Source organism: Oncorhynchus mykiss, chromosome 7, assembly GCF_057628025.1.
Source record: "Oncorhynchus mykiss isolate SJ-2025 chromosome 7, ASM5762802v1, whole genome shotgun sequence".
Classification (NCBI taxonomy): domain Eukaryota; kingdom Metazoa; phylum Chordata; class Actinopteri; order Salmoniformes; family Salmonidae; genus Oncorhynchus; species Oncorhynchus mykiss.
Window position 1 is genome coordinate 42200586 of NC_143028.1, and position 15327 is coordinate 42215912.

The 15327-nt window shown below is 45.0% G+C and overlaps 1 protein-coding gene across 10 annotated transcripts in view; it reads right to left on the reverse strand.

Moving 5' to 3' along the window:
- LOC110527914 (protein NDRG3) overlaps nucleotides 1-15327 on the reverse strand; it is a 69912-nt gene that overhangs the window by 14050 nt on the left and 40535 nt on the right. For 5 of the 10 annotated variants that reach the window (XM_021609520.3, XM_021609522.3, XM_090241025.1 and 2 more), the window contains exon 3: nucleotides 15233-15265. In XM_021609520.3, coding sequence (XP_021465195.1) covers nucleotides 15233-15265 — 33 coding nt within the window. Of the gene's footprint in view, nucleotides 1-2969; nucleotides 3397-15232; nucleotides 15266-15327 lie in introns of those variants that run through there. The other 5 variants (XM_090241028.1, XM_090241026.1, XM_090241030.1 and 2 more) reach the window with 3 other exon arrangements.

The window sequence follows — 15327 nt, forward strand, 5'->3', positions numbered from 1 at the left end:
TATAGGAGCATGAGGTCGTGGTGGTCACAGAGCTTGCCTAGTCTCAGGGCGCACTGGTCATGCAATAATTAAGCGAGAGCGAAAGGAGCCTCCTCTGCTCAGAGGCAGGGCTGGGAACACTGCAGCAGGAACCATTTGAACCTTTAAGAAATGAGAAGGGTGGAATTCAAAGTTCCTCTGGAGGAAGTGAAGGTTCAACCTACCGGTCAAGGACAAGGCAGTGGTATCCCTGTCTAAGATCTCAACCAAACATACCAGCCATTTTCAATGCTTTAAAATTCACTATAGTCAGATTACGACTTCATTTAAATGCACGGAGGCAGGTACATGCATTAATCAACAGCCAGGCGCCCACAGAGTGGAGACAAAGACAAACACAGAACAGAAACACTCCCTTCTGTGTTGCTGCACGACCCGTTGTTATTAACAATGAAACACTCCCTTCTGTGTTGCTGCACGACCCGTTGTTATTAACAATGAAACACTCCCTTCTGTGTTGCTGCACGACCTGTTGTTATTAACAATGAAACACTCCCTTCTGTGTTGCTGCACGACCTGTTGTTATTAACAATGAAACACTCCCGTCTGTGTTGCTGCAAAAGGAGAGTGTTTCAGGTTGAGAGAAGGACAGCAACAAGGACACCGTGAGTGAGATAAAAGCGATTGTTCAAATAAATGGAGCACAAACACACACACAATCTGAGGCTGCTGATGGAGTGAGAAGAAGAAGAGGCAGAATGATAGAACAGAAGAGAGAAGATAAGTTGAGCATGAAAGAGCGATTAAAGATGGATAAAAGGATGACAGAGGAGAGGAGACCCAATGATGAAAAACAAACACAAGGGAGTGGCTTTCTTGGCATAGAGGAAGAAAATGGTTTATCATAAACACCATGATCTGAACAAGGCCCCATATCCAGTCCTCTAGCTTAGAGCCTTGTCTTTGGGTTGTATTGATGTAGGAGTAAGCCATGCATGCGGTCTGTTTTCCTTCATCTTTCTCTCTTTACACACGCGCACACACACACCGCAGTTGAGCCTCAGACGCAAACAGAACTGGGGCGGGGCTGCTGGCCTGAAGAGGGAGGGCTGAGAGGAGTGAGCACTGCAATGGCTGCACCCCTTTTATCCTTTACCAAAGTGAAACTATGCTTCTTTAATGAGGGTTTAGACCAAATTCATAGAATGTGGAGGAGAATGTTAATGTGGGGTTTGGATTTGTGTATCGTCAAAGACGGCTGATAATGATCTATAACAAATGGAGGCCTAAGGACAGAGAGGTGCCCTGCAGAGACACCCAGAGGAATCTGCCAAAGATGGAAACAAAGTCACACAGAGAAGGAAAAGAGAGAACAAGGAGAGGATAGAGAGGGTGAGGAAGGAGGAGAGGATAGAGAGGATAGAGAGGGTGAAGGAGGAGGAGGAGAGGATAGAGAGGGTGAGGGAGGAGGAGGAGAGGATAGAGAGGGTGAGGGAGGAGGAGGAGAGGATAGAGAAGGTGAGGGAGGAGGAGGAGAGGATAGAGAAGGTGAGGAAGGAGGAGGAGAGGATAGAGAGGGTGAGGAAGGAGGAGGAGAGGATCGAGAGGGTGAGGATAGAGAGGGTGAGGGAGGAGGAGGATAGAGAGGGTGAGGGAGGAGGAGAGGATAGAGAGGGTGGGGGAGGAGGAGAGGATAGAGAGGGTGGGGGAGGAGGAGAGGATAGAGAAGGTGAGGGAGGAGGAGGAGAGAGAAGGTGAGGGGGGAGGAGGAGGAGAGGATAGAGAGGGTGAGGGGGGAGGAGGAGGAGGAGAGGATAGAGAGGGTGAGAGAGGAGGAGGAGAGGATAGAGAGGGTGAGGGAGGAACAGGAGAGGATAGAGAGGGTGAGGGAGGAGGAGGAGAGGATAGAGAGGGTGAGGGAGGAGGAGGAGATGATAGAGAGGGTGAGGGAGGAGGAGGAGAAGATAGAGAGGGTGAGGGAGGAACAGGGGAGGATAGAGAGGGTGAGGGAGGAGGAGGAGAGGATAGATAGGGTGAGGGAGGAGGAGGAGAGGATAGAGAAGGTGAGGGAGGAGGAGGAGAGGATAGAGAGGGTGAGGGAGGAGGAGGAGAGGATAGAGAGGGTGAGGGAGGAGCAGGAGAGGATAGAGAGGGTGAGGGAGGAGGAGGAAAGGATAGAGAGGGTGAGGGAGGAGGAGGAGAGGATAGAGAGGGTGAGGGAGGAGGAGATGATAGAGAGGGTGAGGGAGGAGAGGATACACACACACCTGTCTATGTCTTGGGGTTGAAAAAAAACATTTAGCCTGTGAAAGGTCCTCGTGTGATATCTTTCAGACTTCAACAAATCTGTCGTTGTTATGTGGGTGAAAGATCAGCTCCTGGTCCCTGTCAGACTGTTGCAGTTCACACACATGGATCACAAGGCCTGTCTAGCTGGTCTCGGTCACCACTGATATGTACAGAGAAAACTGCTATTTTCTCTTCACGATCTGGCAAACACAGACACAGAAATACAGTACATCCAGAGACGTGCACACACAGACAGGTACATACGCATACCCTTCCGCCTACCATGCTGTATGCTGAGACTCCTGAACACTTATACACATGCATATTTCATGCCATCACATTAAAATGTACCAACACACAAGAACACATTCATAAGTCTATGTTGACAACACACACACACACACACACACAAACACGCACTTCACCGCAAACGAATACACACACAGTCTCAACAGTAAGTGCACGCAAACAAGACAAATCTAGTGTTCTCCTGTAGACAAACGTCCGCCCACGCAAATGCCTCTCTGCACACTGAAACGTCTCAGCTGCTTAGCCGTCTGTCTGGGGAGGCAGTTAGGCAGACAGGCAGGTGTGCTGCCAACCAGCCAGGGAGTCCTGCCCGGTCCAGCCCCTCACAGAGAGCCAGGGGCTCAGCACCCTGAACCTAAACCCAGCGAGGTGTGTCAGTTAGACGCACTCACCACTGCATTCCCAGAGCATGCGATCTGGTCCAGGTCCAGAATGGCTGACATGTTTCCCACGCAGGAGAGGACTGTGTGCTGCTAGGAGGGAGGGAGAGAGGGAGGCAGCGCAGGGTGGAGAGAGAGAGAGCAAGATAGAGAGAGAGAGAAAGAGAGGAGATAGAGACTCGCTGCACAAGTTAGACTAGCAAGAGGGAAGGGAGAGAGCAAAAGACAGACAAAGACAAAAAGGAGTGAGAGAAAGAGTGAATATTTTGAAAGAGAGGGATGGAAAAGATGCAGAGGGACAGAGAGGAGGGAAGAGAGAGGAAAAGAGAGTGGGAGAAGGAGAAGGAGAGAGTGAGACTGCAGTTTGTGCTTGGTAAGCACAGCGCGTCTGTGCGGCCAAGGCTTTGTCCCGGTAATTCTAATTGGATTTCAGCAGGTCAGGTGGGTAGAAAGGGGTTGAGCTAGAGAACAGAGGAAAGGGGGCGGGGGATGGATGGAGAGTGGAGAGGGTGCTGGGGTGGAGACATGCAGCACTCTGACGTCACAGAGAGAAATAGAGGGGTGCTGAAAAAGGGAAGGGATGCTGACATTGACTACTGACCCCTTCCTTCCACTGTATTCTGCATCAGCTCAGCAGCTGCGCTCTAAAGTCACTGTCTGATCCTGCTGAATTATCAGAGCATCACCTTGAGATGTCAGTTTACGGGCTGGAATTGGATTAAACACTACACCTGTCATCAATGAGCAACCAGGCTAATACATGATGACGAAATCCATTCTTCTTGTCGCAGAGTGTCAGACTAGACAGTGAGGGAAGAAGGTCTGCATTGAATATCAATATGAGCTCAGTCTTCCAATGCACCAATATGGTTTTGTAACAGCAGATTTTCCAGTAACTAAGACATTCAGTATTTTGATTTTATTAACTTACGACCCTGCAATCATTCGACCTGCTGTGACCCCAAGGTAATCCAATGCACTGTCACTGTGATGGGCTGCAAATGAGCACCTTGTGTCTAAGAGAGATGAACAAAATGGCTGTTACACTGTAATAACAATCCACGCTGCTCTATATCACTACTGTGAGTGTGTGTCTGTGTGTGTGAACAGTATGTATTTACTTATTGAGCTTGATAACGTGTTGATTCGTCATGTTCTCTTCTCTATTACCTGCAGGAAGCAGCTGGCCCGGTGGGCGGAGTTTCCACCAGGGGACCAATGGAACGTACATAAAATGTGTCGAGTGGGCGGAGCAGCACACTCACTTGTGTGTTCTATTGGTCCTACAGTGTTAACTCCACCTACCTACAGGGAGCGCCAGGCGAGCTGGGTGGAACGCACTACCTAGCGTCTCTACATTAATGATTCCCACTACTGCCCCACAGGGGGGTGCCACATACGTACATATATACTGTCCAAACACACGTTGACCGGTCTAATGGTGATGATGCGTGCATCTCTGGAATAAATTACCCCACTCGGATATCAATATCTGCTCTCTCATGCACACAGGCACACAGCAGCGATGCACACATCTTTTTTACTGATAAACACCACCATTTTTATTCAGGCATACATTTCTTACTACGATCTGCTTTGGTCCAATTCCACAGTGTTATAGAATGCAATCACGGAGACCCGGCGCGACTGTTTTGAAGTCTCTCAGGCACCACAGTGAGAGTGACAGTCATACTGCCACCACCCCCTCCAAGGAGACAGACAGATGGTCGGACGCTCAGAGGAGAAAGTAGAGGGCAGGGATAGTCACAGGGGACACTGATGTATTTCGTCAGCACTGTTTTCACCACAACTACATTTACCAACATCTGAATTCCATTTTAATATAAGCCTTTAAAAAATATATATATATAACATAGACAATCCTTCTGTATTGTACATGCAGGGTTGGGGAGTAACTAATCATTAATAAAAACGGTAACTGTAATCCATTACCAGCTAGAATATTGTAATCAGATTACAGATACCTTTGAAAAACTAGATGATTATTGAGGATTACTTTTAAATTCAGAAGGGATGTTTACGAAAACAAAATCTTTGACACTTCTCTGTTTTCTCAATGACATTCAAATCCGCATTGAAAAAAAGGCGCAAGTTTAAGTTTGTTCCACCTGAGCGAGTCTGACCACAAGTCAGAGACCACTATAATGACACACCAAATGTGTTTGATGGATCGAGGGAAAAGAGCAGGAATAGGCTTTTGTAGGCTACAGTCCAAGCTATGTCTTCCAATGGTGCGACTGCTGTCGGGATCCAAAGATGATCCAACTTGAATAAACGCTTGGAGGTCAGGATGACAGCAGTGGTGTAGTCTACGGTGATATGGATAAAAAGAGAAAAGTGGGGCTTTTATTGCTCAATCTAATTCATCCGGGTAAAAAAAATCTAAAATCCATAGGCCTAATGGACACATGCTCAGACTCGCACACTTTTGATTGACTTAAAGGGGCAATCTGTAGTTGCTACATCCATTTTTTGATTTATAAATGTATATCCATTGATTCTTGAAGAATGTAACTTATACATGCCTCATGAGCTCAGGTCAACTGTCACACTCCATGAGATCCTAAAATATAAACTAGATTTTTCTCCAATGTTTGTAAACATTGTAAATGTAAACAAACACTGTTTAGCCTCATAACATGGTTAAAATAATAATGTTGATATCATGGATGGTCAGTCCTTCCATCTATAGCTCTGTCTATTGAGTGATGGCATTTTTCCAGGCCCATCCCTCAGCTTTTTACCAAAACAGAGGCGGGGTGTCCATTTTGTTTTTGTTTCATCTGTGGATTTGCCCTTTAAACAGCTGCATATTATCAAGATATCACAGTGTCATCAACAAAAAGATAAAAAAATAAGCCTATAGCAAATGCAGCATATGGCATTCATTTTTCACATGTAAATAGCCCTTTTCAGTAGTGCTCAAAGCATGCCATTCCATGAGAGCAGCATTTATTTTATACTCCAATCAATGAGCCCAATCAGTCCTCCATGACAACAAAATCATAAACAACAGAGTAGGGCTGGCTAATAAACCCTTAGTTTTGGGGATATGCTCAGGAAAAAATGTTGGTTAATCTATACTTCCATATTTCCAAGTCCTATTCTTGAAGATCAAGGGGTATAACATTTATTGGAATGACTGGAATTCTGATATATCTTGACAATAAAAATAAAAAAAGTCTAATTGAATCGTATTATTTTATGTAGTAGAAAGTGATAGGTTAGAAGAAGCCTACGTAACCAACCCATAAAGTCAAATTTAACATCCATATATGGCCAGCTATGTAAACTTTAACATTGATTTATCCTGCAATAGATGTTGTTCAATTGGTAAAATATATATTTTTGTCTTCTTCTAATGCTTCTTAAGGGGAAAGTAATCTAAAAGTAAATTAATGTAATCTGATTATGTTACTGAGTTTGGGTAATCCCAAAATAACTGATTACAATTTTGGGCAGGTAACTAGTAACGGATTACAATTTAGAAAGTAAACCTACCCAACACTGTGTACTGGCACATCACGCTAAAGATCTGCTCCGTACCATCAGACAGGCTTACAGCGCCATCTCCTGGGCTAAATGAGATTAGCAAAACACAGGGGGCCACAGCAATGACTTGCAATCCCAGTTTGATGCTATACCAAGACATTTCACCCACTGAAGGGGAAGAGAGAGGACAGTGCATTTCCTGGAGGAGGCCAAGGTCAAGCTGAAGATATTGTCAGGTTCTTTATATTCATTCTAGTCTACACCGAAGAAAAATAAATGCAACGCAAAGTGTTTGTCCCATGTTTCATGAGCTGAACTAAAATATCCCAGAAATGTTTCATATGCACAAAAAGCTCATTTCTCCAAGGTTTTATGCACACATTTGTTTACATCCCTGTTAGTGAGCCTTCCTCCTTTGCCAAGATAATCCAACCACCTGACAGGTTTGGCATATCAAGAAGCTGATTAAACAGTATGATCATTACACAGGTGCACCTTGTGTTGGGGAGAATAAAAGGCCACTCTAAAATCTGCTTGTGAGGGGTGGCAGGTGGTTAGTGGTTAGAGCGTTGGGCCAGTAACCGAAAGGTTGCTGGATCAAATCCCCGAGCTGACAAGGTAAAAATCTGTCGTTCTGCCCCTGAGCAAGGCACTGTTCTCCAGGTGCCGTGGATGTTGATTAAGGCAGCTCCCTCTCTGATTCAGAGGGGTTGGGTTAAATGCAGAAGACACATTTCAATTGAAGGAATTAAGTTGTACAACTGACTTGGTATCCCCCCTTTCCAATGTCATTTTAGAGAATTTGGAGGTGCGTCCAACCGGCCTCACAACCGCAGGCCATGTATGGTGTTGTCCGAGCAAGTGGTTTGCTGATGTCAACGTTGTGGCAGTGGGGTTATGGCATAAGCTACGGACAACAAACACAATTGCATTTTATCGATGGCAATTTGAATGCACAGAGATACCGTGACAAGATCCTGAGGCCCATTGTCGTGCCATTCATCTGCCGCCATCACCTCATGTTTCAACATGATAATGCACAGCCCCCTGTCACAACGCTTTCTGTACACAATTCCTGGAAGTTGGAAATGTCCCAGTTCTACCATGGCCTGCTTACCCACCAGACATGTCACCCATTGAGGTGTACGACAGCTGGAACACATGTACGAAAGCGCGTTCCAGTTCCCGCCTATATCCAGCAACTTCGCACAGCCATTGAAGAAGAGTGGGACAACATTCCAAAGGTCACAATCAACAGCCGGATCAACTCTATGCAGAGGAGATGTGTCACGCTGCATGAGGCAAATGGTGGTCACACCAGATACTGACTGGTTGTCTGATCTACGATCCTACCTTAAAAAAAAGTTATATGTGACCAGCAGCTGCGTATCAGTATTTTCAGTCATGTGAAATCCATAGATTAGGGCCTAATGCATTTTTTGTCACACAGAAGTTGTCACATGTTGCGTTTATATTTTTGCGCAGTATATTTATTGTACATAGGAGAACAATACATCTGAAATGAATTAGGCCTACACCATTATCTTTGCAAGGAGAACTAGAATTGTGATGTTGTAACAGAGCTAAGCATCCCATTACTCGCGCCTTGGTATTACTGCAGCTGCCAGAGCAGGTCTCCTGGGACTGTACTCATTTAGCATCACTTCACACGTTTCCATTTTGAAAGCATAGCCATTTCAAGCTCCATCATTTTGTTTCCGAATTCCCGCAACAGTGTAAATGTACATGTGTGAAGGGAGGGAGGGTGACACAGCTAGTGGATGCCTCCCTGTGATGTAAGACATGGGCAGCATCCCTTCGGCCCAGTCTCCCCCATCCATCCATCCATCCATCACACACACACACACACACACACACACACACACACACACACTCTGGGTGATGAAGTCACAGCTGTGCAGCAGTGGACCGACTAATGGGAGCTTCTGTAAAAATGACGCTGGCTAGATGTAAACACTGCGGGTTGTCTGTTGGATGCGGCAAAAGTGAAGACAATACTGTATGTCTGAATGTGTGTGTGTGTGTGTGAGTGACAAGGCCTATGTATATGCATGACGGGTGGATGGGTGCACAGACAGGACCACCTGGAGAAGGAGAGCATGCACCAGCCCTGCTCCACTGCATTTGGAAAGTATTCAGACCCCTTGACTTTCACATTTTGTTACGTTACAGCCTTATTCTAAAAATGGATTAAATGGTAGGCTGGGGCATCAAATTACACACAATATCCTATAATGACAAAGCAAAAACAGTAAAAAAAAATTTTGCAAATATAACATTTACATAAGTATTCAGACCTTTTAATCAGTACTTTGTTGAAGCACCTTTGGCAGCGATTACAGCCTTGAGTCTTCTTGGGTATGACGCTACAATCTTGGCACACCTGTATTTGGGGAGTTTCTCCCATTCTTCTTTGCAGATCCTCTCAAGCTCTGTCAGGTTGGATGGGGAGCATCGCTGCACAGATATTTGGGGTCTCTTCAGAGATGCTCGATCGGGTTCAAGTCCGGCCTCTAGTTGAGCCACTCCTGCATTGTCTTGGCTGTGTGCTTAGGGTTATTGTCCTGTTGGAAGGTGAACCTTCACCCCAGTCTAAGGTGCTCTGGAGCAGGATTTCATCAAAGACCTCTGTACTTTGCTCTGTTAAACTTTTCCTTGATCCTGACTAGCCTCCCAGTCCCTGCCACTGAAAAGCATCCCCACAGCATGATGCTGCCACCACCATGCTTCACCATAGGGATGGTGCAAGGTTTCCTCCAAAAATGATGCTTGGCATTCAGGCCAAAGAGTTCCATCTTGGTTTCATCAGACCAGAGAATCTTGTTTCTCATGGTCTGAGAGTCCTTTAGGTGCCTTTTGGCAAACGTCAAGTGGGGTGTCATGTGCCTTTTACTGAGAAATGGCTTCCATCTGGCCACTCTATCATAAAAGCCTGATTGGTGGATTGCTGCGGAGATGGTTGTCCTTCTGGAAGGTTCTCCCATCTCCACAGAGGAACTCTGGAGCGCTGTCAGAGTGATTATTGGGTTATTGGTCACCTCCCTGTCCAAGACCCTTCTACCCCAATTGCTCAGTTTGGTCTGGCGGCCAGTTCTAGGAAGATTCTTGGTGGTTCCAAACTTCTCCCATTTAAGAATGATGGAGGCCACTGTGTTCTTGGGACCTTCAATGCTGCAGATATTTTTTGGTACACTTCCCCATTTCTGTGCATCAACACAACCCTGTCGTCTCGGAGCTCCACGGACAATTCCTTTTGACCTCATGGCTTGTTTTTTACTCTGACATGAGCTGTCAACTGTGGAACCTTATATAGACAGGTGTGTACCTTTCCAAATCATGTCCAATCATCAGTTGAATTTACCACAGGTGGACTACAATCAAGTTGTAGAAACATCTCAAGGGTGATCAATGGAAACAGGATGCACCCGAGCTCAATTTTGAGTCTCATAGCAAAGGGCCTGAATACTTATGCAATGAAAGGATTTGTTTTGAATATTTTTTTCATACATTTGCAAAAACATCAAAAAATCTGTTTTCGATTTGTCATTATGGGGTATTGTGTGATAATTGTTTGATAACCTGCAAAATCGGCAGTGTTTCCTACTTACAAAGTATGTAGAGGTCTGTCATTTTTATCATAGGTATCAAATCAAAATCAAATCAAATTTTATTTGTCACATACACATGGTTAGCAGATGTTAATGCGAGTGTAGCGAAATGCTTGTGCTTCTAGTTCCGACAATGCAGTATAAACCAACAAGTAATCTAGCTAACAATTCCAAAACTACTACCTTATAGACAGACACAAGTGTAAGGGGATAAAGAATATGTACATAAAGATATATGAATGCGTGATGGTACAGAGCGGCATAGGCAAGATACAGTAGATGGTATTGAGTGGTATGAGATGAGTATGTAAACAAAGTGGCTTAGTTAAAGTGGCTAGTGATACATGTATTACATAAAGATGCAGTAGATGATATTTATTTATTTTACCTTTATTTAACCAGGCAAGTCAGTTAAGAACAAATTCTTATTTTCAATGACGGCCTGGGAACAGTGGGTTAACTGCCTGTTCAGGGGCAAATTTGTACCTTGTCAGCTCGGGGGTTTGAACTCGCAACCTTCCGGTTACTAGTCCAACGCTCTAACCACTAGGCAACCCTGCCGCCCCATATAGAGTACAGTATATACATATGAGATGAATAATGTAGGGTATATAAACATTATATTAGGTAGCATTGTTTAAAGTGGCTAGTGATATATTTTACATCATTTCCCATCAATTCCCATTATTAACTCAATGTTAGTGGTGGCTGTTTAACAGTCTGATGGCCTTGAGATAGAAGCTGTTTTTCAGTCTCTCGGTCCCAGCTTTGATGCACCTGTACTGACCTCGCCTTCTGGATGACAGCGGGGTGAACAGGCAGTGGCTCGGGTGGTTGTTGTCCTGGAGGGCAGGTAGTTTGCCCCCGGTGATGCGTTGTGCAGACCTCACTACCCTCTGGAGAGCCTTACGGTTGTGGGCGGAGCAGTTGCCGTACCAGGCGGTGATACAGCCCAACAGGATGCTCTCGATTGTGCATCTGTAGAAGTTTGTGAGTGCTTTTGGTGACAAGCCAAATTTCTTCAGCCTCCTGAGGTTGAAGAGGCGCTGCTGCGCATTCTTCACGATGCTGTCTGTGTGGGTGGACCAATTCAGTTTGTCTGTGATGTGTACGCCGAGGAACTTAAAACTTACTACCCTCTCCACTACTGTTCCATCGATGTGGATAGGGGAGTGTTCCCTCTGCTGTTTCCTGAAGTCCACAATCATCTCCTTAGTTTTGTTGACGTTGAGTGTGAGAGACGGAATCTAAATAAAAAATCCAGAAAATCACATTGTATAATTTTAAGTTATTAATTTGCATTGTATTGCATGACATAAGTATTTGATACATCAGAAAAGCAGAACTTAATATTTGGTACAGAAGCCTTTGTTTGCAATTAGAGATCATACGTTTCCTGTAGTTCTTGATCAGGTTTGCGCACACTGCAGCAGGGATTTTGGCCCACTTCTCCATACAGACCTTCTCCAGATCCTTCAGATTTCGGGGCTGTCGCTGGGCATTACGGACTTTCAGCTCCCTCCAAAGATTTTCTATTGGGTTCAGGTCTGGAGACTGGCTAGGCCACTCCAGGACCTTGAGATGCTTCTTTACGGAGCCACTCCTTGGTTGCCCTGGCTGTGTGTTTCGGGTTGTTGTCATGCTGGAAGACCCAGCCACGACCCATCTTCAATGCTCTTACTGAGGGAAGGAGGTTGTTGGCCAAGATCCCGCGATACATGGCCCCATCCATCCTCCCCTCAATACAGTGCAGTCGTCCTGTCCCCTTTGCAGAGAAGCATCCCCAAAGAATGATGTTTCCATCTCCATGCTTCACGGTTGGGATGGTGTTCTTGGGGTTGTACTCATCCTTCTTCTTCCTCCAAACACGGCGAGTGGAGTTTTGACCAAAAAGCTATATTTTTGTCTCATCAGACCACATGACCTTCTCCCATTCCTCCTCTGGATCATCCAGATGGTCATTGGCAAACTTCAGACGGGCCTGGACGTGCGCTGGCTTGAGCAGGGGGACCTTGCGTGCGCTGCAGGATTTTAATCCATGACGGCGTAGTGTGTTACTAATGGTTTTCTTTGAGACTGTGGTCCCAGCTCTCTTCAGGTCATTGACCAGGTCCTGCTGTGTAGTTCTGGGCTGATCCCTCACCTTCCTCATGATCATTGATGCCCCACGAGGTGAGATCTTGCATGGAGCCCCAGACCGAGGGTGATTGACCGTCTTCTTCAACTTCTTCCATTTTCTAATAATTGCGCCAACAGTTGTTGCCTTCTCACCAAGCTGCTTGCCTATTGTCCTGTAGCCCATCCCAGCCTTGTGCAGGTCTACAATTTTATCCCTGATGTCCTTACACAGCTCTCTGGTCTTGGCCATTGTGGAGAGGTTGGAGTCTGTTTGATTGAGTGTGTGGACAAGTGTCTTTCATACAGGTAACGAGTTCAAACAGGTGCAGTTAATGCAGGTAATGAGTGGAGAACAGGAGGGCTTCTTAAAGAAAAACTAACAGGTCTGTGAGAGCCTGAATTCTGACTGGTTGGTAGGTGATCAAATACTTATGTCATGCAATAAAATGCAAATGAATTACTTAAAAATCATACAATGTGATTTTCTGGATTTTTGTTTTAGATTCCATCTGTCACAGTTGAAGTGTACCTATGATAAAAATTACAGACCTCTACATGCTTTGTAAGATGGAAAACCTGCAAAATCGGCAGTGTATCAAATACTTGATCTCCCCACTGTGTGTATGTATGTATGTATGTATGTACAGTATGTATGTATGTTAATAATAACTAAGGCTGGAAATTACCAGGGACCTCTTGGTACGATATTATCATGATACTTAGGTGCCGATACGATATGTATTGCAATGAAATTAATTCTTTATGTATCACGATTCGACACTATGATTTTACTGCAATTCAATATTCCAAACATTGACCAGATGTCTGATCAGTCATGGACATTAAAGTGCTGAAAACAAATTGTCTCCCTATTTAAAAAGAAGATGGAGCACAAGCTAGGAAGGAAGAATACTGGCGTTTTGGTGAAAATACAGCCAACTAACGCAGGTCAAAACAAGACATTGTTAAAAAAAAAATATCCCGATATGTAACTGTATCGATCCCCCCATCAGTAATAATTATCCTGTCTGGCAGTTCTATTTGGAGGTTTGAAATGTATTTAGACATCACACAATATGACAGAAACCACTCCTCCTCTTCTTCTTCTTCCCACTCAGTGTTACACGGCAGTGAAGCAGTGATTCGCTGTGTAATGGAGAACGAAAGGCATTCATTGGCTGTTGTCGTGGTCCTCAGGGCATCAGGCTGGTGTGGTTTAACGAGTCACGACTCAGTATTATTCCATAAAAGGTTTGTCCACAGAACAGGGCCTTACAACAATTAACACACCAGAATGTGCAAGTTCAAAGCATCAAAATAAAACCTTGATCATGGAATAAAACGTCACTTGTTCAATTGTACATTAATAGAGAACCATACCAGAGCAACTGACAGATACAACTCCAGAACCAAAATGGCTCCCGTAACCACAACCACCCCATGATGAACCCCATGAACCCCATCTCATGATGAACCCTAAGTCTATCACAGTTTAACCAGAATGGTATAGATGAGTTAGCTGACAACGTCATGAAAACGATCTGCATGCTTCCATGTTGCAGAAGTCAGCGTGTTGTTGTTATTCTGGATGACCAAATAGCGAGCAAGAATGACAAGAAACTGCCATGTGGGGGAACAGTAAGTGGCTAGTTTCAGTTCGTTTCATCTTGTTCTTGAAACCATGTCTTGTTTTGAGGTGTTTTGACAAACATCTGCTATAGCGAGCTAACCAACAACTGAAACAATGTATTTGAGAGACAACAAGTGCTCACTGTGCAAATTGATTTATATTTTCAATAAACATTGGAGACAAAATATAGTTCACATGTTGTCAACAAAGCCAACCCCATCTGTTTTTCCCCATAGTTGCACATGCATCGGTTTTGTTGCTAAACAACCAAGCCGTCAATAGTACGAAGCAAGCTAGATCTACTCAGGCTTTTATAAAGCTAGCCAGCTTCAGTTAACTTCACATTCCACCTCAGGCAATATCCACATTACAAAAGGTAGATATTGATCATGCACCCGCCCCTTACTTGAGCCTGCTCGAGCTAGGCTTGTAACTGCATGTTCATATCGCCCGTGGCTAGTCCAAGGGGATGGAGGCACAATCTTTGCGAGAGGGAGGGAATCTGATTTAATTGGTCCTCAACTCCCGGGCTAAAGATACACGGAGTTAGTCTGCCCCAGAGCAGGTTCATTCTGAAGGATACGTTGCCATAGAAATGTACCTGGCTAAAAGGCGAGCCACTTTTGTGGTACCGGTTAACCCGAGATGAACTAAGAGTTGACCAGAGTAACCTCACTAATTCCTCAAACGTGATTCGTAGTACACCCCACTTAGCCTTGTATGGCTGGAGGCCCACTATGAACGGCAGGCTGTCCCGCGCTCTCCATGGCTCGGCCTCAACTCCCCCATCAGCAGACTCACACACCGCACAGGAGCTGGGGAGCGGGGGCATAGCTCTGAGCTTAAGGCCAGTGGGAGGGTGACCCAACGGTCACTACTAATGCTGCTGTTAGTCGTTTGCTGCGTACACACCAACAAATTAACAAGCTGAGCCAGTCTCACAAGCAACATGTTTTCCACCACTTGGCTTGTGAAATTAGCATCATTAGATAGATGTTGCCCTTAGCCAATGATACAGGGTCAGATGTTTCCCCCCCTCTCAAGGTGATTGTTAGGATTGGAGGTAGGGGAATCTGATCCAAGATCTGTGTTTAAACGTATACTACCACGAACTCTGCATCACCATTCCACCTGCAGACTCTTCATTGTGAGAAAGGAACTCCAGTTAAATCCAGGGCAAACTAAATGCAGTAGTAGGAGAATCAGAATGAGGCCATGACCCCAAACCACCACTTGTCACCTGAGCAGAACACCTTCCCTCTGTTTGGCTCAATGAACAGGAATTGAGAGGAGAGCCCTTTCAAAGCTCTCCTGGCCTGAATCACATCACTGAAATAGATCAGTACAAAACAGCATCCGTTTCTTATAGAACTGGAGACACTCACCTGGCAGTCAAAGTCCTGGAAGTTACGGAAGTTCTGAGAGAAAAGAGGAAAGAAAGGTATGTTAATGAGGTGTTGGATGTTAGAAAACATATTTA